The sequence below is a fragment of the Sebastes umbrosus genome, chromosome 16, assembly GCF_015220745.1.
Source record: "Sebastes umbrosus isolate fSebUmb1 chromosome 16, fSebUmb1.pri, whole genome shotgun sequence".
Classification (NCBI taxonomy): Eukaryota; Metazoa; Chordata; class Actinopteri; order Perciformes; family Sebastidae; genus Sebastes; species Sebastes umbrosus.
In genome coordinates, this window is record NC_051284.1 from 15,570,232 (window position 1) to 15,595,113 (window position 24,882).

At 42.2% G+C, this 24,882-nt stretch overlaps 1 protein-coding gene across 1 annotated transcript in view; it reads left to right on the plus strand.

Annotated features, from left to right (window-relative positions):
- The first annotated feature begins 2,326 nt into the window (after window positions 1-2,326).
- Window positions 2,327-24,882, plus strand: part of LOC119474938 (fibroblast growth factor receptor-like 1) — a 31,288-nt gene continuing 8,732 nt past the window's right edge. Inside the window, exons 1-3 of the mRNA XM_037747317.1 lie at window positions 2,327-2,797; window positions 5,013-5,108; window positions 22,481-22,753. Of these exons, the coding sequence (XP_037603245.1) occupies window positions 5,024-5,108; window positions 22,481-22,753 (358 nt within the window). The 5' untranslated portion in view covers window positions 2,327-2,797; window positions 5,013-5,023. The remainder of the gene's footprint in view (window positions 2,798-5,012; window positions 5,109-22,480; window positions 22,754-24,882) is intronic.

A 24,882-nucleotide genomic window follows, 5' to 3' on the forward strand; every position in this document is an offset into this window, starting at 1 on the left:
AATTATACTAGTTGAGCATCTTTTTGTTTTGAATATTGACTCACTGAATATTCTCGAGAGAAGCTCATTTATAGCAGGAGGCTATTTTAGTAGCTATTTGTCAGATTGTCCTGCCACATGAGTAGGCAGTGTGGGCCTACTCATCAGATGAGCAACATCACTGAATTTCTGAATTTGTGGCGAGCTGGAGTGACACATTATTACTGCTTCAGATTTTTCCACATAGCAGTTTACTTGTCACGAGGAACCACGTCAGCCTGTGAAAACAGCTGTTAAATGTTTTATTTGGCTCTGGAGGGAGCTTTCTAAAGAAACCATGTCTTATCTTGGCAAAACATGGATGGTCCAATTAAACTACTGATTGTATTATGGGAAGTGTAGGTTCCAGCTTTTTTATGCCATCTCTTGTAGGGCTGTCCCGAATACCGTTTTTTTGGGCTTCGAAGCTTCAGTGAGAAATATTCGAAGGTATTCGAAGCTTCACGGAGCAGCGCGGTGCCGCAGGCTGACACATGCTCCTGTCTGTTGGCCTCCATCTCCCCCGTTTCAGTACCTTAGACAGCACCGCTGCCGCACTACTGTACACACAACAAACAGCTATATCCGTCTGAGAATAACTAATAATAATTAATGTTGAATATGGATAATGAATAATGTTGTGGGATTATTCATTATTTCATGGGCTATTTGGGGACTTTTACATTATTATTACAAATTTATGTATATAAAAAAAAAGCATTTGAATAATGATTTGGAGGCCGAATACCATGGCAACGGTCAAAGCTACAAAGCATTCGGGTCAGCCCTTATCTCTTGGAAAAATTGCTGGAATAACCCTCCAAGAAAACAACAGTTTTACCATACACCATCCTGGAGACCCCACACATTCAGTACTGGATTAGAGATTACATCTATATGCTGCCAACATGTATAATGAGTGAAACAGGCATTGCTTGTGCTGTGGGAATCTCTGTGTTACTGTAGGAACAGTCCACTAGGTGGCAGCACTTGTTCATGGCGTTGTATTAATAGTTATATCAGTCATAGCACAGGGAAATACAGTGCTGAACCATATATTTTAATTTATCTACCCTTAAATATGGAAAATGTTATATTCCAGATGTGGTTTCAGTAGAATTTTACAACTTTTTTTTTTTTAACTTAGTTTTTATTGCAGTTTCAGCAACTTATACAATCATCATCACATTCTTTCCCACTGTATTTTCATTTTTTTTTTAAATGAATTTAATTGTTTTAATTTATTTAATTTCACAACTTAAAACAAGGGGGGAGAGAGAAAACACAAAAAAACAAAACAACAAACAATAATTTAAATTTAATTCAGAGAAAAAGGGAGGATACATACTTAAACAATCCAAAGAATTAAAATAAAATAAAGTTAAATAAATAAATGAATTAATTAATTAATTTAAATAAAAATAAATGTTGTGAAGGGTCAGAGGTCAGGGAGGGGAAGTGTGTGGAAGGGTGTGTGTTGTATGGGTGTGTGTTGTATAGGTGTGTGTATGTGCTTAGAGACATGATCCAAGATATATAAAAATATTCAGATCACCGATCACTGTATTAGTATAATCATGGCAGGGCTCCACCTTTTAATAAATGTGTCATTTTTGGAGTCTTAGGGAATAGGTTATTTTACAACTTTTGAAGTTTAATAATGATGTGGAGATTTGAGTCTGTGATGCCCAGCAGAAAGTTCAATTACTTTGTTAGAAGTTTTTTTTGTTTACATCTCATATAGGAGAATAACAGTAAAGTATTCTAATAACCTCCCTTTGATATAGCCATATGGACAGTGCTGAACCATGTATTTTAATTTATTTACCCTTGATTTACCCTTAAATATGGAAAATGTTATATTCCAGATGTGGTTTCAGTAGCATTTTACAACTTTTGAAGTTCAATAATGATGTGGAAATTTGAGTCTGTGATGCCCAGCAGAAAGTTCAATTACTTTGTTAGAAGTTTTTTTTGTTTACATCTCATATAGGAGAATTCAGTATTCTAATAACCTCCCTTTGATATAGTAATTAGTAAGTAAGTAAGTCAGTAAAGCTTTATTTATATAACCACACATCGTTACAAAGTGCTTCACACACAAGAAGAAACGTCAAAACAATGAAAAAAAAACAAGGAATAATTACAATATGACACACAGAAACAATGAGAAACAGATCAAACAAAAACAAACAAACACACATGTGGATGAGGCCAATAAAAAGGCCATATGGATTTAATATTTGAAGTGATATTTGTGTAGTTGTCCTTCTTTAATCTCTGCAGCTGTTATCTCTTTCCTCCTACACTAAGCTGACAGAGAGGAGGATAATGGTCTTTGTGATGAAGAGGAGGTTTATAAAGAGTTAAACGTGTCCAGCCTCTCTGCGGGCTGTGATTGGCCCGCAGCTTGCAGCTCTGGGACGGACAACAAGTCTCCGCTGCTCGCTGCTGCTCTGGAGAAAGTCACTTTGTTGGACGGAGCGGGCTACTACAGACAGGACTGCTCTGAGATTTTTTTTTTTTTTTTTTTTTTTAAAATAATAAATTAGCATTAAGAGACTTTTATTGTGATTTTATGGAAGTATCCGGTTTATTTCCACCTTTGAAAGCGTTATTTGATGAGAGAGAGAAGAAGCGCGTGCTGCTGGTCCGTTAGAGGTCGGTGAGAAGTCGACCACTGTCAACTCTTTGATTCATGGACTCAACACGGACTTTAGCTACAAACCCTTCTGTCAAGAGGCTGACACGAGGTTGACTTCATTCATTGAATATCCAGGTATGTTATCCACATATTTATACTGTTTTTTCCCCTCCATTTGGTTTTAAAATGTATTTATTAGCATGCAAAGCGAGCTAATGTTACAAAGTGAGCAGCATCAGTGATATGTCACAATGAGCAAAGATAAGCTAGTTTAAAACAGAGCTTTTCATGAACAGTTTGCTATTCAAGACCTCGGTTAATATTTGTTTATTAACATAAAACTGTGATATTACATTAACCAGGACTTCTTAAACTTCACAAGGACTTGGTAAAGTATGTGGACCCCCAATGTAAAGAGTGTCTGGCTGTAGTTGGACTGAATAATCACTCTCACACATTATGTGATGGTGCTAACATATTGGTAATGTATTGTTAAGGAATTATATAGATTTTGTTTTTATACTTACTTCATTTTGGGTTCATTTTAGACCCCAAAATGTCCCAGGAGTCAGAAAAAAGTCAAGTTTTAGCTATTTAGTTGCTATGAATAGTACAATCATTGATATTAATTGTGTATATCATACTGTTATATTTGATAAAAGAAAGTTTCTATATTGTTATGAATTATATTGTTGTTGTTTTTTATATTGATGTTAAACTTCTTTCATTTTGGGGTTAATTTTAGACCTCAAAATGTCCCAGAAGTCTAGTTTGGGAACCACTGATGGCCACAAAAAACTTTGTCCAGCCACATTAGTGATATTTCACAATGAGCAAAGATAAGCTAGATAAAACAGACCTTTTTTTTTTTAAGTTAGTTTTTATTGCTGTTTCAGCAACTTATACCATCATCATCACATTCTTTTCTACTGTATTTTCATTTTACAGCTGTCTCTTGTCACAAAATTTCACAACTTAAAACAAGGGGGGGGAGAGAGAAAACACAAAAAACACAAAACAAGACTTCATCTTAAATTGTTATTTCAGTTGAATTCAGAGAAAAAGGGATGACACATACTTAAACAATCCAATGAATTAAAATAAAATAAAGTAAAATAATTAAATAAATACATTTAAATAAATATAAATGTGGTGAAGGGTCAGAGGTCAGGGTGTGTGTTGTGTGGGTGTGTTTATGTGCTTAGAGAGATGACCTGGGTCAGGAAGACAAGAGATACAAGTATGATCCAGGATATAGAAAAATATTCAGATCACCAATCACTGTATTAGTATAATCATCTCAATCCATAAATTGTATGTTGGGGGCTCAGGTTTTAGCCACTTAATTGTGATGCATTTAACTGCTGCTGTTAGCAATATTCGTAAGAGATATTTTTTGGCTCTTCCATCAATTCCTCCGAGTATTGCTCCCAGCAGTGCCATTTTTGGATCTTTAGTGACATTTTGGTGGAATACATCTTTGAGTGCCCAAAAATACCTCTTCCCAAAATGTTTTTAATTTAGGGCATGTCCAAAATATATGAATATGGTTGCCAATATGTGTACCACAATTTCTCCAACACATATTTGAGTGTGTAAAACCAACAGTTTGCTATTCAAGACCTCGGTTAGCTGTTTGAATATTTCTTTATTAACATAAAACTGTGATATATTACATTAACCAGGACTTATTAAACTTTACAAGGACTTTGAAAGTATGTGGACCCCCAATGTTAAGCCCCAGAACCCTGAGTGTCTGACTGTAGTTGGACTGAATAATCACTCTCACACATTATGTGATGGAGCTAACATATTGGTAATGTATTGTTACGGAATTATATATATATATATATTTTAATACTTACTTCATTTTGGGTTCATTTTAGACCCCAAAATGTCCCAGTAGTCTAGTTTGGGAACCACCAAAACTTTGTCCAGCCAGAAAAAATCTAGTTTTAGTTGTTGAGTTGCTATGAATAGTACAATCACTGATAAAAGTTATATTTGATAAAAGAAAGCTTATATATTGTTATGGAATTATATTGTTGTTGTTTTTTATATTGATGTTAAACTTATTTCATTTTGGGTTAATTTTAGACCCAAAAATGTCCCAGAAGTCTAGTTTGGGAACCACTGATGGCCACAAAAACTTTGTCCAGCCAGAAAAAAGTCTAGTTATTGAGTTGTTATTAATAGTACAGTCGTTGATATTACTTGTGTTTATCATACTGTTTTTTTTAATCATAGCATGTGAAATTGGCTTGAACGACAAAGATGTTTTTTTCTAAATCGTTTGATAGCTCCTTGGAGAATAATATACCCTGTGTCACTGTGACCATGTGTCTTTCAGATTTAGGGGACATGCAGTTGTCTTTGGACAGTATGGGCGTCCTGAGGATTGTGCTGATCATCTTTGAGGCTGTTTTGCTGACTGACTGCGCAAGAGGTAAGACCCTGCTTCATAAACGCTCTTTCTTCATCGTTCTTTCTTAATATGACGTGTTGTAAACCGGGCAGGTAACACCAGATTCAGAGCTCATTATAACTCCAGTTGACTGGCTGGTTTCTTGTGAGCATGAAGAAAGTCTCAGTTGGGCCCTTTAACGTTTTCACACCGAGAAGTAAGAGACGGAAAACTAAGAACTGAAAAATCTCTAAACAGGGCCCAAAATCAACACGAGGCAGGGGAATGAGAGAGGGCAAGCCAACCCTTACCCCCAGTTTGTGTGTGTTTCAGTCATGGCCGAGTGTGTGTGTGTGTGTGTGTGTGTGCACATTCACTACAGCTAAACCAAACAAACATCATCCATCAGCTTCCCAGGGTGAAAGAACACAAGTCAGTGTAAAGAGTCCAGCTCTCCCGTGGCTGGCCAAGGGACTGTCTCATGTCAGCCTGTGTATGTGTGTGTGTGTGTTCATGACCGAAACACTGAGTGGAGAGCGGGAGACCTCAGTCTGACCACAATTCACTGCACTGTTTATTGTGCCAGTATCAATACGTTTCTTTATAAAAACAACTTACAGTGAGCTTGTCAGCAGGTCATGAATATCTGTCGAGGCAATTTCTATGATTTCATCCATCACTGATTACTGAACCGTGTCTGATGCAATCCAGCGTCCAGAGTCAAAGACCGAGGCAAAACTTGAAACTTCACTTTAATGAGAGAAATCTGAAAGCCAGACACATTTCCCCGGAAGACCACGCACTCGCAAAACAAGCGGGCTCTATAGCGCTCTCTTTCTTCTCCAGCTCAGCATGGAAGTGAATTCAAGAGGCGTCCGATAGGTACAATACCTGCATGTGGCTATCAGGGCTCAAGGTAGAGGGGGTTGGCGGCGGTTTAGAGGGGATAGATTAGATCTGTGGGTCTGCAGACAATGCCTTATTCACAGCGTGGCAGCCGTGCCTTCACGGCACCACTAAACCAAAAGTAAACAAGACGTGAAGGCTAAATAAGATTAGACAGGCAATTTTGTATGTTTACAGATTAACAGATGTCAGCGAAGGAGAAATCCAAAGAGGAATCCGATGGTGGCGAGTGGAGGTCCAATGGATATAATGGTTGACAAAAGGAAGAATTTACAGCCTGTTTTTCATAATTTCTCTGAAAGTGGTTGCAGATGCACCGACGGATAGACATATCCGCAGATATGTAGTTGGCAGGGAGATGATTTTGAATGAAGATCTGTGAAGAGTAAATATTCCACAGTTTTCCCAGCAGCAGCAGCAGCAGTGATACAGTGAGTTCTGTGTTACAGTCCAAATGCAACAGCTTGACTCTGACAACCGGTGAAATACAGTCGGGGGGTTTCGACTCGAAAACTTGTGGCTGTTATAGTGCAGCTAAGGCCAGAGAAGCTGTTAAACCGCTCCTGTAAAATTTAACAATGCATGATGACATCTTTGACAAATGTGAATTAAATTATAAAGGACAGGGCCCCCTTTGACTTATGTGTGAAACAGTAAAAAACACATTGGAAGTGTTACTTTACTGCTGTTATCTAAACATTTCAAGCAACACACCAGAAGACAGTAAGTTTTGGTGAGCGATTTTAAGCCTGTTGCTGTCAGTCATCAGGCGACATCTGACCCTAGACCCCCTGCCCACACACACATATGGACCCTCCCTCTCTCCACTGCTACGACTTTGCGACTGGCCAAGCAAGAATTATTTCTTAAGACCCCCCTAGGAACCCCCCGCACTTCCTCCATCCCAGCGCCTTGTTTCCTCCCCCTCTGGTGCGTGGCCACCCCCAGCAGCTGGAGGAGGTGCTCAATGATGTGTCCCAGCAGAGCCTCTAATGTGGTGACAGGCCCGGGGACCACTGGGCTCCACTAACACAGGAATGCAGCAGCCCAGACATATGGATCTGCAGAAATGCACCCTGGGAGAAACAGAGAGGCACCAGGTGTCTCTGTTATGCGCAAGGACTAGCTAACAATGAACACACACGCACTCTGAATGGTGCTGTTTCGATGCATTTTTAATTAGAAACAGACGTCAAATACAGTCGTGCATGTATGGACTCTGTGTTATTTCCTAGTTTTCTAACACCACACACGTTCGCTTCACCTCTGGAGCCTCCCGGTGAAGTTAAGAGCACGTAAACTGCTCTGCAACCCTCGTTGGAAAAAGTACATTTTATAGCAGAGTTACATCATGGTTTCATAACAAGAAGGTACTATGAGATAAATTGTATGCCAAGGGCTTTTAAAATCACAAGGCTATTTGGCTCCCAGGCAGTTTTCCATTTCCTTTAACCGTAATGAGGCTAGTTTCTCAGTAACCAAATGCCCCAAAGTCCTCTTATTTTTTTAAATAGCTCCTGAATAGCAAAAAGGTGTAACAGTGGTGTTCTGGGGGGCTGTGAGCTCGGCCGTGATAGCATGCTTTTAACAATCCTTGCCCAACTCGCCACTTTAATGCTCCATTTAGGTGTTAGAAATGAAATCAGTTTCATGTTACATTTTGTTTTTCAGCCCGCACCAAACTCAAATTCAAACATCGTCTTCTACTTCAACTCTAACCTGTGCGACTGCATCACCTCCAATTTTCTGCTTTCCAAACCAGACGCTGCCTGCCACCCTTCTTACACATGTCCCCCTTCTTTTCCCCTGCTTCTCTTTGCATTTCCTCCCATTTATTACCAGTGTAAAGTCGAAGGAAGTAAGTTAAGTTAATGTGCTGTCGTTAAAACAAGGCATGAGTTGACCTTTACTCCCACCCAGCCTTTCGCAGCTCTCCGTTACCCCCTATTTACCGAGTCTGGGTCCATTTGTGGAGAACAATGGATGGATTATTACGTGCTGTGGTCCCCCAGGTTGGACTGGGCAGCAGTAATTAATTTTAAACACTCCTCATCCCTGTAGACTCCGACTTATTTGCCATCTATAAGAACTCGCAGTAGACGGGGGACTCTCTTTACTGGGGCGCTGCCATTTAGAGGTGCGTGAGAAGAAGTTACGAGAGTGAATGAGCGCTGCGTTCATGCGTCTGAATATATATGTGTGTGTTTTATTAAGCGGGCTGAAATTACCCTGAGAAAAGTCATGATAATGAGACATGCAAGGAGCACAGGGCAATTTGGAAAACCTCAGAGGTATACCAACAACTATTCCCGCTCAACCTCTTTCTCCTCCACACCAGGTGGAAATAATATTCCTCCGGCAACCTCTCTGTTTCTATCACGGAAATAATGTTACCACCATTCTGGCAATCCGTGGTCCCCATCCATCAGCGCACACTGCCGACCCTGTTAGCTGAGGAGGAAACATTCGTTGAGAGGAATGTGTCAGACTTCACCCCTCCGAGGGGAAAGAAAGGAAAGGGCTGTAGCTGTGATAAGTAGTCATAATGGAGGTCAGTTGGTGTTTACTTTAGCGGGGTCATATAATCCCTGTGAGCAACACTCCCCTCATTGACTGACTTTAATGGCCACTTCAATTAGCATTCATGTGGAATTTCAACAAGGCATTGTCCGCTTTGTCATTTCCAGCTGTATGCTAATGCTTCAATGCATATGAGGAGAATTTCTTCTTTTTTTTAGTTTTAAGAAAATCCTATTGAATCATACGAAGGCCTGTGTGTACAATGCTCATTAGTTTGTTTGGGCAGTTGGCGCTGGGAGTGTTTCAGACCACACACACTCTTCCTGCTGCCTGAATGGATTTGGGTTCAGTTAAATAGAATTCCTTTTGCTCCCGTTAACCTTCGCAAAAAAACTCACGGAGCTGCTCACAAAAGTGCACACGGGAGGTGCCAGGCCGTCACCATTCAGATGATAATTGACTTTATGCGCAACCCGGTCTGACTTGCAGGATTTAGCAGACGTATGAATAACAGATTTTTGTTAAATTGACAGCTGTTTGGTGTTAAATAAGCATCAGATGATACTGGACACTGTTGAGACTCCACAGTCCAGGCTGCTGTGTTACACCCTTGGCCAGAGAGAGAGTGGACTGAGCGTGTGGAAGCGAGCCTGTAGGTGGGGGTGAGGGTCCGCCTCGCTGGAACCTTACAAGTGACCTTACAATAACATTTCAGCCCCACAGTGGGAAGTGTTTGTCTTGCGCAACCCCTCTTTCTAAGCCTCCTTCATTTCTCCAGTCCCGCTCTGTTTTCTCTTTTTCTTTTGAGGAGCCAAGTCGTGGAGAGAGACACCCGCCTCCTCCTCCTCCTCCTCCATCTCCCACCTCCTCATCGTTTTGTGCTCCACAGCTGTTCACTCAGTCACGTTAGTGAGTGAAATGATGAGATTCCTATTGCTCTCCTCTTTCACCCCTCAACAGGAGAAGTCGGTGTTGTTTTCCTGTAGATTTGAATCCTGTAGATTTACGATTCGGACCTGCAGCTGCAGGCAGGGGGTGCAGAAATCGAAACTTTTCTTTCTTCTCCCCACTTCTCCATGTCCTCTAGCATTCTCTCCCTGTTTGCATCCTCTGCCCCCTCCTCGGTGTTGAGCAACCTTGCGAAAAACCTAAAAAAAATGTACCATGACAACCTTTTGTTATGTCAGGAAAACATATCCATACTGTGTTTCTGCGATGGTGGCCTTGAGGATGTTGCTTGGACTGAGCAGGTCTGGACAAGCTCAACAGTTGTCATTGTGATGTTAGTGAATAAAAGGCTGATTTGAACTGCAGAAATATTATCTGCCCCATCTTACTGTATGTGCTTGTTTGCCGTACTTGCCACAGCCTGCTTGAATCAGTGCTGCTGTAGCCTCATACTGACTTATCAGAATACCACATCAGGCCGCCAGGAAGTACCTGTTATACATAACTTGATGAGAAGCTTCCTGTCTTATTTTTTTTTTTACATCTCTGTGCCATCCAGTCTTTCATTGTTTTCCTTTCCATACTTCCTTCTTCTTATAATCTGATATCCGACATCACGTCGAAAAGGATTATGAGAGTTTTCTCTGTCTTTGTTTCTCTGCTATCTCCGCCTCTCTCAGGGGGTTTCATTAGAAATCACTTGTTGTTCAGACAAACCCTCACTAACACACACACACACACACACCGACTCTGCCGTTCTGCAGTTAAAAGGTTGATTGAAAGTTATGGTGGTGGCAACAGCAATGGCTGGCTGAGCCTGAAGAAAGCCAAGCCAGGGGACAGCTGGGATAACGAGCTCTGAATGAGGCCTCCGCTGCCTTCGACACACACCCCCGGACCCTCCTTCCAGTTTCATCCATCCTCCCCTCCTCGTTCCCCCCCCCCACCCCCCCCCCCCCCCCGCTTTCAGTTCACCTCCGATGGGCTTCAATGAGACCCCACATGGCTTTGTGGCTTTTTCACTTCCACTTTGTTTTTCATTAGCGATTCTTTTGAGCGACCTCGGAAATTCTTTGCGCATTGTCCCCATTGATTGTGGCTATAAAGAGTCTGGTCTGGGCGATTGCTTGTCACAGTGCGTCAAAATAGAAGTTTTCATTGCGAGCGGATACGCTGTCACGATGGAATTTGTTTGCACCCGTTTCCAGCAGTAGCAGTCTCTCTCTCAACACTGGAGAGGTGAGGCGAGGAAGCAAAGAGGCCCTGACTTTTCATTCAGGGGACTTGTGTAATGAATGGAAAAATATGTCCCCGCTTTGACTCAAAGAGTGGAATGGGACAAGGGAGGAAAAATCATTTCAGAAGCAAAGAGTATAATCTGTCATATTTTATAGCAGAGCTACTGCTATCCCAGACTGGAATTCTGCACCATGCAGTGAAACTGATTTGATTTCCTCATGCACTGGGATGTGAGTTTGGGCCTTGGATAAGCCCCCAGCCTGGATGTACTTGGAGTTAAAGGCTTGGCAGATGTGGGCACTGCTCCATTCATACAGTTATTCTGTGTCTAGATTGAATATTAGCTGAACTGACTGTTCTTTTTGTTTATTTTTATCCATGCTAGAGGCGAGACTCTGGGGACAGCTTGTCTGTGGGTTTGTGAGTCGGTTGCACTTTGGTCCAGACTGAAATATCTCAACAACTATTTGATGGATTTTCATGAAAAGTGGTGATCCTCTGACTTTTCTTTCTGAAGCGCCACCATGAGGTTTGTGGTTCAGAGTGAAATACCTTTACAACTATTGGATGGATTGCCATGACAGTTGGTGCAGATATTTAAAGGAACAGTGTGTAACATTTCAGAGGATCTGTTAGCAGAAATGGAATATAATATTCATAACTATGTTTTCATTAGTGTATAATCACCGTTTTTGTTAACTTAGAATGAGCCCTTCATATCTACATACGGAGCGGGTCCTCTTCACGGAGTCCGTCATGTATCTTCGCCATGTTTCTACAGGAGCCCAGAACGGACAAACCAAACACTTTTATGTTTTTACGTTACCTGAAGGCCACCGTAGTTCTCCGACGTGCTTGTTAAACTGCGGTAACGTGAGCCGCAGAGTGTAAAACTGTGTTACCGCCAGCCGCCGTCTGACTTCTGTTGCTCCTAAAGTAGTGTTATTATGGTAAGGATGGCCTTTGAGCGAGGTGAACGGCGTTACCACGGTTTTGCACTCTGTGGCTCACGTTACTACAGTCTTGGAAAGCGAGGACTGAGCAGAGAGGTTGGTTGAAGTCTGCAACCACACCACTAGATGCCGCCAAATCCTACACACTGTACCTTTAAGGTCCCTAGAGGTTGAATTCAAATTACTTTGATCATCTGCTGACTTTTCTTCTGGCGCCACCAGCAAGTCAAACATCGTCTCAACATAACAGAAGTCCTTGCAACGGGACATTTATTCTGGTCATCAGCCGCCTGTTCCTGTGCAGGTCACCTTGATAAAAGGACTGTGTAGCTGAGTGTGGACAGTTGATTAACAAAGAGAGAGAGAGACAGCCAGACTGGCAGCCGGAGATGGATAGAGGGCACTGACCTCTGTACAGCTGAGTAGTAAGGTGAACTGGGAAAGCACTGAACAAATTGTCACTGTGAAAGGGCGAGTACCACATCGTAATGACAGGCTCAACAGCTCCACGGTGACAGATTGATTTCAGACAATATTCCTGGATTGTCAAGAGGCCCCATTGCTGTCAGTGAGAGCTTTGCCAGTTCCTCCACCCTGTCCGTCTGTCTCGCCTTGCCTCTCCCCCCTGCTCCCCGCTCTGTCTCGTCTCTGTCTCACCCGCCTTTCTCTTTCCCTCACCCACTCCTCTCCTGGCCTCTCCCTCCCTCCCGCTCTGTCCTGAATCGCTCCATTCTGCCCAAACACTCCTGCTACATCGCAGTCTGTCAATGGCCCTTTCCTGAAAAGACCTTGTTGACAAAGGCGCTGGTGTAAAGCGCTTCCCAGTGTCATGGAGATTGGCTGATCCTCAGACTGTACGCCGGTGTAGGGTTCCTGGAGACGGAGAAATGAGGGGCACTCGGTGCCAGGCTCGGCCATTATCATCATCGTCATCATCACACAGATGTGAGCACAACACATACAGAGAGAGAGAGACACACACACTGGTCTGCCGGTGACAGCATGTCTGGCTCAAAACAGCCTTGTTTACAACCTCTGTGCTTCTCTGCCAGTCAGTAGAACATCAGACCAACGCAGAGCGACGGTGGCTCGACTTAATAAGACATCTGTATCTCATTCGGCACCTCCAGACTGGACTCCCGACTGTGTCAACTGTACACAATGAGCCAAACACAGGTTGGGATGTTAGTTATTTCCCGTGGTGGAATGCAGGAAGGTTGAAGGAGGAGGAGGCGCGCAGGGAGTGGCAGGATGCACCTCGCTGTTGTCTGATGGAGGCCATGAAGCAACATAAACAGAGATCTTGTTATGAGGAGACGGTGTATCATGGCACCAGATGTTATTGTCCAGTAAGCATGCTCTGGAGCCGTGGTTCCCAACGTTTTTGGCGAAGAAAAACGTCTACCTGTCCCCCAGCGTCATCTGTTGCATATGTAGGATAGAGAGCCCATACTTTTGTGTTACCAACTAAAAGTGTCCATAGAACAGAGAAAGCTGGCATCAAGTGCTTGCTTGAGTGAGTACTGACTGATTTAGATGAACTCCTTGTATGGCTGCTTGTCTTTCTCAACATTTAACATTAGAAAATGGGGATTTACTTGTATGAAAATAGGGTTTTGTAGAAAATTATGTTTATATTCCTTGAAAAAAGTTAAGTATCATATCAGCACTGTCTCACTCTCTGTTTTTTGTTGTTCTTGAATTAGGGCTGGCCAATATTGTGATATGAGACTAGATATCGTCTTTGATTTTGGATATCGTAATATGGCATAAGTGTTGTCTTTTCCTGGTTTTAAAGGCTGCATTACAGCCATACACTTAGTCATTATATCCACATTACTGATGTTTATTTATCAAAAGTTTTATTGACTAAATATTTTATAAAAGTGCCAATGGTCAGCCCTATAATATTGTTGCAATATCGATATTGAGGTATTGGGTTAAAAATATCGTGATATTTGATTTTCCCCATATCACCCAGCCCTAATTTGAATCATTCTTTAGGCCTGAAAGGTAAAACTATTAAGTAATTCATAACAAAAGCAAAGATTATATTACAGTGGTTCCCAAACATTTTGACATCCAGACCCTTAGAATAAAACAGTGTCTCCTTATGACCCCTAATCAGTTCATAGTCTTAGTTTAGAGTTGTGTGCAGTCCAACTAAAGACTGAGTTTCCTTCTCACATTATATTATTTTGGAGGATTATTACAGGCCTGAGGAGGTACACATAAAAAAAGCAACAAATTTGGAAAAAAAGCAGATTGAATCCTATATCAGTTTAATTATCTCCCTTTGGGGTAAACCACTGAATTAGAAGAACATCTAGGGGAAAAATTGAGCATCAAAGTTTTTTTCTTGCTTTCCTATTTCACTGATTGCACCACTGTCTCACGACCCCTCGGGAAGAGGTTGGGCACTTCTACTCTGGAGGAAGGAGTATGTGGTTATTAAATACTAATCTAAAGTAAGGACTTTACTCTTTAACACCCTGTGTTTTCTGTGGCATGGTGACTACAGTCTAAACTTTCATTTCTGTGTGTTTGTCAGAGAGAATATGATACAATATGCAGGCGGTCCAGAGCAGCCAAACACGTGTGAGCGTTTCACACAATGTCCCTTTCAGTGCCAAGAGGTCGGTCCATCTCCAAACACATGAGACAGACAGTAATAAACAGGTGCTCGTTGGTGCCGTGCTCTGTGCTGGAGAGAGAGAGGTCTGTTTGAGTGTGTCATGTGGCTGAGGCTGAGCCCGGGCCAGGGAGTGGGGTGTGAGATTGTTGGGATTCCTGGTTACTGCCGCCTGGGCCCACCTAATCCCCCTTTACTCCCCCATGCAGCCCTCCTCGCCTTATGAGCTGCGTGTTAAAGGAGGCCTCTCTGCCATCTTAGCCCCTGCTCCCTGCCACTCTCTAAATCAACCCTCTCCTTGGCTTCATTTTCTTCCTCTCCCCTCCTCTGACCCCTCTTTCTCTGTCTCTGTCTGTCACTCTATCTGGCCTTTCTCTGCCTTGCTTCCCAGCCTCTCCCTCCTGTTGCCTCTTCCCTGATAAGTGGCCCTAAGCACACACTCAGCCCCTGTGTGTGCACCAGGCCTTAGCCTAATGGAGTGAGATAAAGCGACTAGAGTGCCACTCACTGTGCGCTCTTTATGACAGGGCAAGACCAGTGAACTCACATTTGCATGGGAAAGTTATGCCACTGAATTAGTGTATTTACTAAGAATATTATTTCATTTGTATATACCATTCCCTCAGAAACCGAGTGATTGAATGTTGTGGTTTTTCATAATCTTATATTGATATTTTTGGATTGAAAATTTGCCATAGTCAGTCAATGGGTACTTCAGGAAATTTGACCAGTTACATCAATATTTCTCTCAAAAATTGTATTTATTTTATTTAATTTCTGACATTTTTATTGAGAGAATATTGAACAAAATAGTTAACATTTTTTATTACACGGCTTTGATGAATACCCGATACTGATTGGGCAATCATGGCGTTCTATGGTCTGTTAGTTATCTTTAAAATGATTGAAATTAAAGTTATTTATCTTTATAGCAGACCGTTGCTATGTATAACAGACTGTTGCTATGGACGCAGTTCTGATCTTGGACTCTGGCGGACGGTTTTTGTGTCAAATTATTCCTAAGTAAGTAGCTGTGTAATAAGCAGGATAATGTACAGCTAGCGGGGTTATTGTTGTGAAATGAACCCCTTCAGGGCAATGCAAGACCTCTCCGTGAATCGCCCTGTCGGGGTTTATTTCACAACAACGACCGTCTCGCTGTACATTATCCCTTACACATTATGCTCTTGTATCGACAATCCCCTTCTTTTCTTTTAAAGTGGACATACACATAACCAGAAAGAGATAAAAACATTAAATGATAAAGCTGGCATTATTCAATATTTTTGTTTTTGTCAACAAATCCCATGAAAAGAAAAACCAGACATTGGTTCCTACTGAAGTAAATCTTTAAAAAATGTTCACAAACATATAGTTTAATTTCTTAAAAAAGGCTCGGGAGTTTCCTAAAACACCTGGGAACCGCAAATTTTAGTGAATATTATTCAAACAGGAGTTATTGGGGACTATTTTCGACCGCAGATCTTTACACATTTGATGGTGTAGTGATTGTTTATGGCAGGATGGTGAATGTGGGATGACTCAAACTAAACTACTGCGCCCATGTTCCTGGTAAGGAAAGAACATGTCACCCAGTGCAACAATGTGGCTCTTTAATGTATTTTTAATCATATTCGGAGAACAATGGAGGTCTTTGGCACAGAGGAATAAGCTATATCAGACAGTCCTTTCATAGCATCGATTCAGTGTTGGTTTTCTTTTTTATTGACAATGAGAAAAGTGTAAAATATTGTCAGCCGTACTCTTTAGAAAACAAGGAAAACAGCAACAAAAATGAGCTAAATCAAAATAAGAAGAAGTGAAGAATGAGCCAAACTCTCCTTCTCACCCCATTATAGACAACAATAGTCAATGGCATGTATCAGAAGGCTCTTAAAAGATAATATTAACAATAATAATAACCCGAAATAGTGACCACTTTCAAAAGAAAATACCCAACTCTCTGTACAGTGGTAGACCAGGTAGGAAATTGGAAAAGCAGGCTGTGAACTGTTCCACAGCAACTCGTACGCACTCCAAAATGGCCACTCCAAAAACATTATATGAAAGGCCTCTATTAATTCAAGTTAAGGACTTTCCATAAGGACTCTGTGCTTTTCCAGGCTTGTGGACGTACGGAAAAGTATGGAGTCCTTATAGGAAATCCTGAATGAATCCTGAAAGGGGCTTTTCATATAATCAAAGTATCAATAAGTTATAGAACGGAGGATTTCTCCCAGGAAATTGTGAGGTAATAGCAGCCACCTGGATCCTGGTCAGCGTAGTTAGTAGATGATGGCCTAAACATAACCACACTTGGCATTTCATTAAAGTGCATTCATTTTATTTAGTGTTAGCAGAGGTTTGTTTCTGACGAGATTGATCACCTCTGTATAAATAATGACCTGTAATCAGAAACATAACTGTCTCTCCAGTTTATAGACAAACGAACAAATGTTTCTGTCTAACTGATTAGTTTCTGGTGGAACTACAGGTGACAGTAGTAAGGAGTCTACACACACGCACACGCTGCTTTTCTCCGACAGAGGCAGCTGGGGCCGGGAGAAAGCAGTCAAGTTTAATGAAATATAGCAGCTTAGAGTTCAAAGGCTCCACAGTAGGGCCTGTTAAGGGTACGCCGCGTGATGGAGATGTTTCCAGAAGCTTTATGACGCTGGAGTAATTTCTTTCCTGTTCTTTTGATGAGGGGTCGGCAGGAGCCCGTTGTTCGGGGGGCCATTAGTGAAGGAAGCAGATTCACTGCAGCGTCGTTATTCTGCTTTAATCAGATAGATCGACTGGAGCATCTTATTCTCTTTACCTCTTTCTTTATATTCCACCCCCTCCTGCTGTTTCTCTAGTCCCTCATGTCACCCAATAGCTCCTCCTGTACCATTCCCACCACCGAAGCAGTTGCTATTCAGCCCACATCAGATGGGGCCGAAGAAAGAGCCATTGTCCGGGCTGGTCTTACCCCGCTCTTATCTATTGATTGGAAAGCCGAGAGGGGAAAATAACAGGTATTGATTACCACGCTGGGTGAAGTTGCTGGGCTGGACGTCTGGAGGGGTAAGAAAAGACGGCATTCTTCACCCTTGGCTACCCCGCTGCTGTCAGAACAGCCTCCACCGCCACTCCACATATCCCGTCCCCTTTCACCCTGTCACCGCCGCCGCCCCAGCCTCCTCCCCTCCATCCCTCACCTCGCCTCCTTTCTTGATTTGCCAAGGTGGCTCTCCCCCACTCTCTTTCTCTCTCGCCGTTTTATGCCGATTTTTATCTCTGCTTGTGAAATGTATAGCCAAGCGCAGCAGCGGGCCCTGAACAGAAGCTCTGGCCTTTCACACACTCCCCGAGCTTCGGGGTCTGCCTCACCTTTCGCCTTTACCCAACCCCTCCAGTCTCAAGCAAAGTCACCGACTCTTGGGTTTGGTTTCTAGCTTTCATGTCGTTTTTTGTGCTTTTCTTTTTTACTTCCCTCCTGTGTTCGTTGAACTTGACTTACATCCATTTTGTCGATTTGTATTGTACAAGTGCGCCTGAGGTTTTAAGAGATGCATGGTAGAATATTTGCCTTGAAGGCTCCATTAAACGTCCTCTCTTAAGTTAGAGGTCTGTCTGCTCTTGTACGGTCTGCTGAGCTAACACAGTGCTGCTGAGTAGGAGGAAGCATTCTCCAGCTTCTATCCTCCTCTTATCCTTTATGTAAATACTCCATATTGAAGACGCATTCACTAAGATCAGTGTTTATCTAAGTAATGAATCACTACAGTGTGCAAAAGCCTTTTGATGCACAAGAAATACTTGCAGTTGGCTGGAGATTAAAGACCAAATCCTTTTTATTAGAAGATGTTTACAGTGTTGTTTGAACAACTATCCTCTATTGGACAGACGGTGTTGCGTGCATTATCGCGTTGGTTAAGATCCAGGTGTTCGCTATTGGAGCAGCTGTCAGCAGCCAAGCCAACCCTTTATTGACATGTTTGCAATGACTAGAAAAGACCAAAGCACTTTGTATGGGAAGAAAAATGCATGTACACATCATTACAAACCCACAGGTGTTTTGTAAAAGAGAAAATAAATGAGGAGAGGTGGAGGTGCCAGCACATCTGAACATTGCTCAAGTCTGGCAGCCTTTGTAGTCTGTATTTTTTTTGTATTCCTTCTCCCTAACATATTTCCCTCCACGGATGCCTGCACGTCAGATCAACAGTTCATTAACCCGCTCACAAGGTTTCGTAAAAAACAGCTATATTTAGTCTCAATCACAAGAATGCCTCTTATTGAATGTGCCCCTTTCTCTTAAAATAATCCATCACCAAATTGAGCAAAGAAAAACAGAGCTAATTCTGAAAGTCGCCAGGCCTCCTCCTCCTCTTCCTGCGCTATGAAAGATTCCATTCACACACGGAGCTCGGCTATAATAAGGAGCGCCGTACCAAATTCTGCAATACGGGAAAGCCCATATGGTCATGTGTATCATTTTCCATTTACAGAGCCGCTAACAATTCTAACAATTTGAGTAAAATGGTCTGAAACGCTCACCAGTTTGTCATAAATCATGTAGATTCCCACTCATCACCACCATAACGCTTAGTTCAGCAACCACGAGAGAGAGAGCCTCAGAGGACTGAAACTAAAACAGCAGACAAAAGTGTAGCTATGCATCTTACAGTCAAGCAGATAAGGCAACACATTTTTCTCAGAATTATACTTTTTTTTACAGAGGGCCTCTGTGTGGTAGTTTCCGAGCTTTCAACTCCAAGGTTAAGAGAACCTGTCCTTGAGAGGGAGGAGAAGGAGGAGGAGGAGGAGGAGGAGGAGGAGGAGGAGAGTCCCTATTGAAGAAAGGATGGTGGTCATGCACTCAGCACAAATACTTATTAAGTTATTCAGACGATGTCCTTGATTTCAGCACCTCTTCATGATTGTTTTTCAAAAGGACTTCAAAGGTTTTTTTAAGAGCGGAGATGGAGGGAGGAAATCATTCGTAGCACATTCCTTGCACTTGGAGCACCATCCAAAGTGTTTATGGAGTCGCCCTGAATAAGCCAAGTTCAAGATCACATAAACGTTTATCACAATTAAATGAATAGTTATTGAAAATATGCCCCCCCCCCTCCCCGAGACGTAGTTAGATGAGAAGATTGGTTGACCATTCTTATTCCCCAAAAAGTTGAATTATTCCTTTTAGGGCTGTCAATCGATTAAAATATTTAATCGTAATTGATCGCAAATGAATCGCACATTTTTTATCTGTTCAAAATGTACCTTAAAGGGAGATTTGTCAAGTATTTAATACTCAGGAGTGGGAGTGGACAAATATGCTTGTTTTATGCAAATGTATGTATATATTTATTATTGGAAATCAATTAACTACACAAAACAATGACAGATATCGTCCAGAAACCCTCACAGGTACTGCATTTAGCATAAAAAATATGCTCAAATCATAACATGGCAAACTGAAGCCCAACAGGCAACAACAGCTGTCAGTGTGTCAGTGTGCTGACTTGACTATGACTTGCCCCAAACTGCATGTGATTATCATAAAGTGGGCATGTCTGTAAAGGGGAGACTCGTGGGTACCCATAGAACCAGTTTTCATTCACATATCTTGAGGTCAGAGGTCAAGGGAACCCTTTGAAAATGGCCTTGACAGTTTTTCCTCGTCAAAATTTAGCGCAAGTTTGAAGCGTTATTTAACCTCCTTAAAAGACATTTAATGAAGGATCTCCAATATAAGGCAGGGGTTGAGTGTACAATAAGAGTCAAATGCCCTGCAAACAACCCTGTAGAGAGGTTTTGTAAAAAAAAAAAAAAGGGAAAAGAGAATTCCTGCCTCTGCTGCTCGGTCAATGTGTTTTGACATTTTGCGTCAGCTAAACCTCTGACATGAATCAGGCCTTGTTTTTGTATGTCAGTTCCCTCCATAAATCCAGAAGGAGCACATGGCTGAGCGGCTTGCGGGACCACAAGTCAGAAGAGATAACTGAAGCTCATTTGTTCAAGATTTGGCAGGAATATATTTATGTTTTTTTACAAGTCTAGGATCAATTCAGTCCAAATGAGCTCCAGCAGCCCTAAGCCAACGCTGTGACCTGTTTGTGTTCCTAGAGCAGAGTCTGTAGAGTCAGAAACTGAACAGTGAGCGCCTCTGTTCTGCTTTCCTTGTAGCAGAGGAGTGAGATATGGGCCAGCTGACAACAGCCAAAAAAACTGTGGTCACTTTTTCTCCACAGACATAAACAATGACACTTCCAATTTCCTGTGCATGCTGTGGACCAGGAAAGGCCATCCACAGAGAGGAAGGAAAACTCTGAGTTTGTGTGTGTGTGTGTTCATGCATGGTTGAGAAAGACATAGAAACAAAAAAAGGAAGGAGGTTTTCATTGGTTTTACGCTCACAAGTGTCACTTTTTTCCACTGAGTTTTGTGGCATGACCTATAAATCATTATTTCTTTTAGAAAAATATGAGTGAGTCCAGATTTTTTTTGCATTGAAGGTCACCCGCCCAGCAGTCCAGATGTTGTACCTTCAGCTGAGATACATCTGTTGGCAATGTGATGAATAAAACAGCCAGATGGAGTTACCTGTGTCCTCCCCCCACTGCAGCCCCATCAGTATAATGATCTTCTTGTTTACCATATGTGTGAAATGCACCAAAGGAATGTGACCGTGTGTGTTTGAGCGTGTGTATATGTGTTGGGAGAGGCCATGTGTACTTACCCTCCCCATTGTTTTTACTGCTACCAGACCGGCCATTTGTTCTGAGGCACAGACTGTGTACTTTTGCAGCTATAGGGTTTGGTTGCATTTCCTCCCCCTCTTCCACTCCCCCAATCTCCTGTTTCTCTTCGGTGTCTAGTCTGCTCGGTAATTCAGGGTTTTGTTTAGGTTTCGGTAGGGGGTTAGTTGAACGCCGGGTGCTGTGCGAGCAGCGGCGCAGGCCTCCTAACACCATCACAGGGTGTTTCGGCCCGCTCCACTTCACCAGATCTGAGGGAGCAGACCTGAGCCAATTAAGAGCAGGGAGAGCAGGCTGCTGTCCGTCTCACTGCGACCCGCCCCCCTCATCGCTTTGATCTCTCGCACGCAAAAAAAACAGAGCCAGAACATTTTACCCTCTCTGTGCAGGCAGTGGACGGCCGGGCTTGTCCAATTATTACAATCTGGTTTCAACATTTCTGGGTAATCAGACAAAAAGATGACAAATTACCTCTATCTCATTCCATCTGCCCACATCTGAGCTGTTTTTAGAAGTGGTTTTAGTCAGGGAAAGCAGGATACTTTATTTCATTTACTGATTCTAATACACTTTTGTTAGCTAAGCTGCCCATTGTGATGTTCGGAAAAATTGTTTTTGCAATCACTTGGTTAGTAAACCCGTTCAATTTTGTAATATTTGTGAAATTGTTGGATATGAAGGAGGCGCCTCTCTGACTATACTGTATATAAAAACTAAAACTTACAATGACAGCTTCCTGCTTAATCATGCTTATTACCTCCGCCAAGGAGTAATGGCGGCTCCTGAAGAGGTTAACGTACTGTAGCTGCAATAGCATCGGTTATATCAGAACTGGAGAGTATTTCTTCATTGAAAGAAGAGTAAATTACGGCACTGAAGGCTTTTCTTGATGGAAAAGATGTTTTTGCTCTTCTCCCGAGACTTTGATTGACAGATGGTTCATCCAATCACCTGCTAAGTATTTTTTTGAAAGTGCCCGCCCTTTTCCACACAGTTTCCAATGGCGGCTTCTCAGATGGTTCTGTGTAACTTACCATCTGGCAGATCAGGTTAACTGAATGGAGCACGTGGTGAGATTTCTTTTGCCAACCTGAAAAGAAAGATTTCAGCCACAAATTATATTTATTTTTCTTTAGAGTTTGTGTTTGTCTGCTCTTTTTTTCTTGTGAATTTCTGTGAATAGTACCTCTGAAGATGATCAAAACTTGAAAAACGCTGAAATAGAAAAATCAACCTTTGACTGAAGTGGTCACAACTGGAAGAGGTTGATTTTGTCAAGAAAATGGTAAAAGATGTGGAGTACCATCTAAAAATATTGGTATCAGCCTCAGGAACCCATTTTCAGTGTTATTGTGGGCTGCATTTTCAAACACATAATTTGTTTTCCTTTTGGGAAACTACATCAAGGTTTTGAAAAAATTGGTTTCCCAGACTGTTACAGACATTACTGTGTTTGTGTGTCTTCAGGACCTCCACGGGTGTCTGAGAAGGTTGCTCACAGACAGATGGCCCGGCTCGGGAGCGCCATTAAGCTGCCGTGTCCAGTGGAAGGAGACCCTCCGCCCCTCATAATGTGGACCAAAGACGGGCGCAACATCCACAGCGGCTGGATCCGTTTCCGTATCCTCCGCATGGGCCTGAAGATCAAGGAGGTGGAGGCAGATGACACGGGGACCTACATCTGCAAAGCCACCAACGGCTTTGGTAGCGTCAACATCAACTATACCCTCATCGTCATCGGTGAGTTGTGTAGAGAGTTTGTATAAACTCTGCAGGTTCCTGAGATGAGATCATCGAGGGTTGTGAAATGTGTCACTCTTGTTAAAAAATTCAAGCTTGATTCAGCGTCTATAAAGCATGAAGTCACCTGTCTGGTAACTAAAACCAGAGACCATGGCCGTGAGTCACTCCCCTGATTTGTACGATCAGACCGCATCATCTTCCGCTGTGGTGTTTCGAAGCCATATTTGCAACACTTTCCTGCAGCCAGTTCAAATGTTAAAAGACAGCATCACTCCCAGAGGTCGAGGTCTAAAACAAGTGGATTTATGGAGGTTTAGTGGTTGATCCTCTCATCTATTGTATGTGTTACAGCCCCTACCTCTCCCTGCCCAAAGTCAACAGCGGCATGGGATATTGTTTCATACTACTTCATCCTCTGTGACTCAATTGGATCTCAAGCTCTTCCCTTTCCTTAGGCTACACTCCGTGGAGGCAGGAGGTCTGCAGCTCGGCAATAAGAAACACATTCAGTGTAATAGTGCCGGTTTGTCTTCAGACTCTAACACAGCGCTTGAATGGGGCCTGGAGGATTAAGCCACAGTTTGACGCAGTGTGTTACTCGTTTGTGCATGTGCATACAGTGCATTTCCTCTGCGCTAGAGCAGAGCATGATGAATGAGCGGAGTGGAGCGTGAAGGCTGTGTTTAGTCTAATTACTCTAAGATGCCTAATTAGGGCCAGAGTCTGTGCTCTCTCTTTCTCACTGGCAGGAGGAGCTGCAGCCTGGTCTTGTGACAGCCAGGCTTCAGATGAAGAGCCATAATCAGGCAGATGTGGGAAAACACAGAGCACTTCAGAAAGCGGTGCTTTTTGTAGTAGAGCATGCTCGTGAGTTGGGAATAGTCTGGACCAAAGTTTATTTTAGGGTCCCCCTCAATATGAAGTTGCCAGTGAGTTCAAAGAGAGGGTGTCTGCTGATTGTGCTAAAATGAAAGGTTGGAGATGAAGGAACGGAGCCAGCTCTAATGTCAAGGTTCATACTACAGTTGTAGTAACAAAGTCAGACGTGGCTATGTCTGCGTCTACATTGCACTTAAAAGGAGTTTTTATATACACTAAACACATCTTTGTGGCGCACATTCAGAATCAATCATGTGATGGATAACAACCACCATGTCATTTTAAGTTTGTTTCAAGGCTCGGTTGATTGGATACTGTCACAATCGTGCCTTTTGATGTGATGGAGTTGGTCTGTTTAATGTTTTCCCACTGCAGAAAATAAATGTAGATGCTTTCAAGTGGAGTGAAGTCGATATGAATAGAAACAAAAAAGCAGCGTCACGGCGTCTTTTTAGGGTCGTAAGATTAGACGTTATTACAAAACGTGATGTAGAATATCAATTTAATAAACTAGAAATGCAAGATTTTTGGAGGATTTATGTGTGCTCATTGTTGAAAATTCACAGTTTGAAATAGCTGAAATGCTGAAATAGTTGTAGTTGAAATGGCACTCAAAATAAATATACTGAAATAAGTTTAAATGGAAGTGCTAAAAAAAGTTGAAGTTTCAGTTCAAGTGTAAGCACTAAATGAAGTTGAAGTGAATGTGTTAAAAGCAACTGAAGATTCAGTTGAAGTTCAAGCACTGAAAGGAGTTGAAATGTCATCCTAGTACGTGATAATTTGACTAGGATGTGTTAATTGAAGTGGATGCCATGGATCATTAGCTCAGGAACCGTTACATTAAAGGAGCAGTGTGTAACATTTCAGGGGATCTATTAGCAGAAATGGAATATGATATTCATAACTTTGTTTTCTTCAGTGTATAATCACCATAAACTAAGATTTGTTGTGTTTTCATTAGCTTAGAATGAGCCCTTCATATCTACATAGGGGAGCGGGTCCTCTTCACAGAGTCTGCCATGTTTCTACAGTAGCCCAGAACGGACAAACCAAACACTGGCTCTACGCATTTTAACGTTACCTGAAGGCCACCGTAGTTCTCCGACAGGCTTGTGAAACTGCTGTAACTTTAGCCGTAGAGTGCAAAACCGTGGTACCACCAGCTGCCGCCTGACTTCCGTTACTCCTAAAGTAGTGTTATTATGGTTAGGATGAGTGAGGCAAACGGCGAGGCGAACGTTACC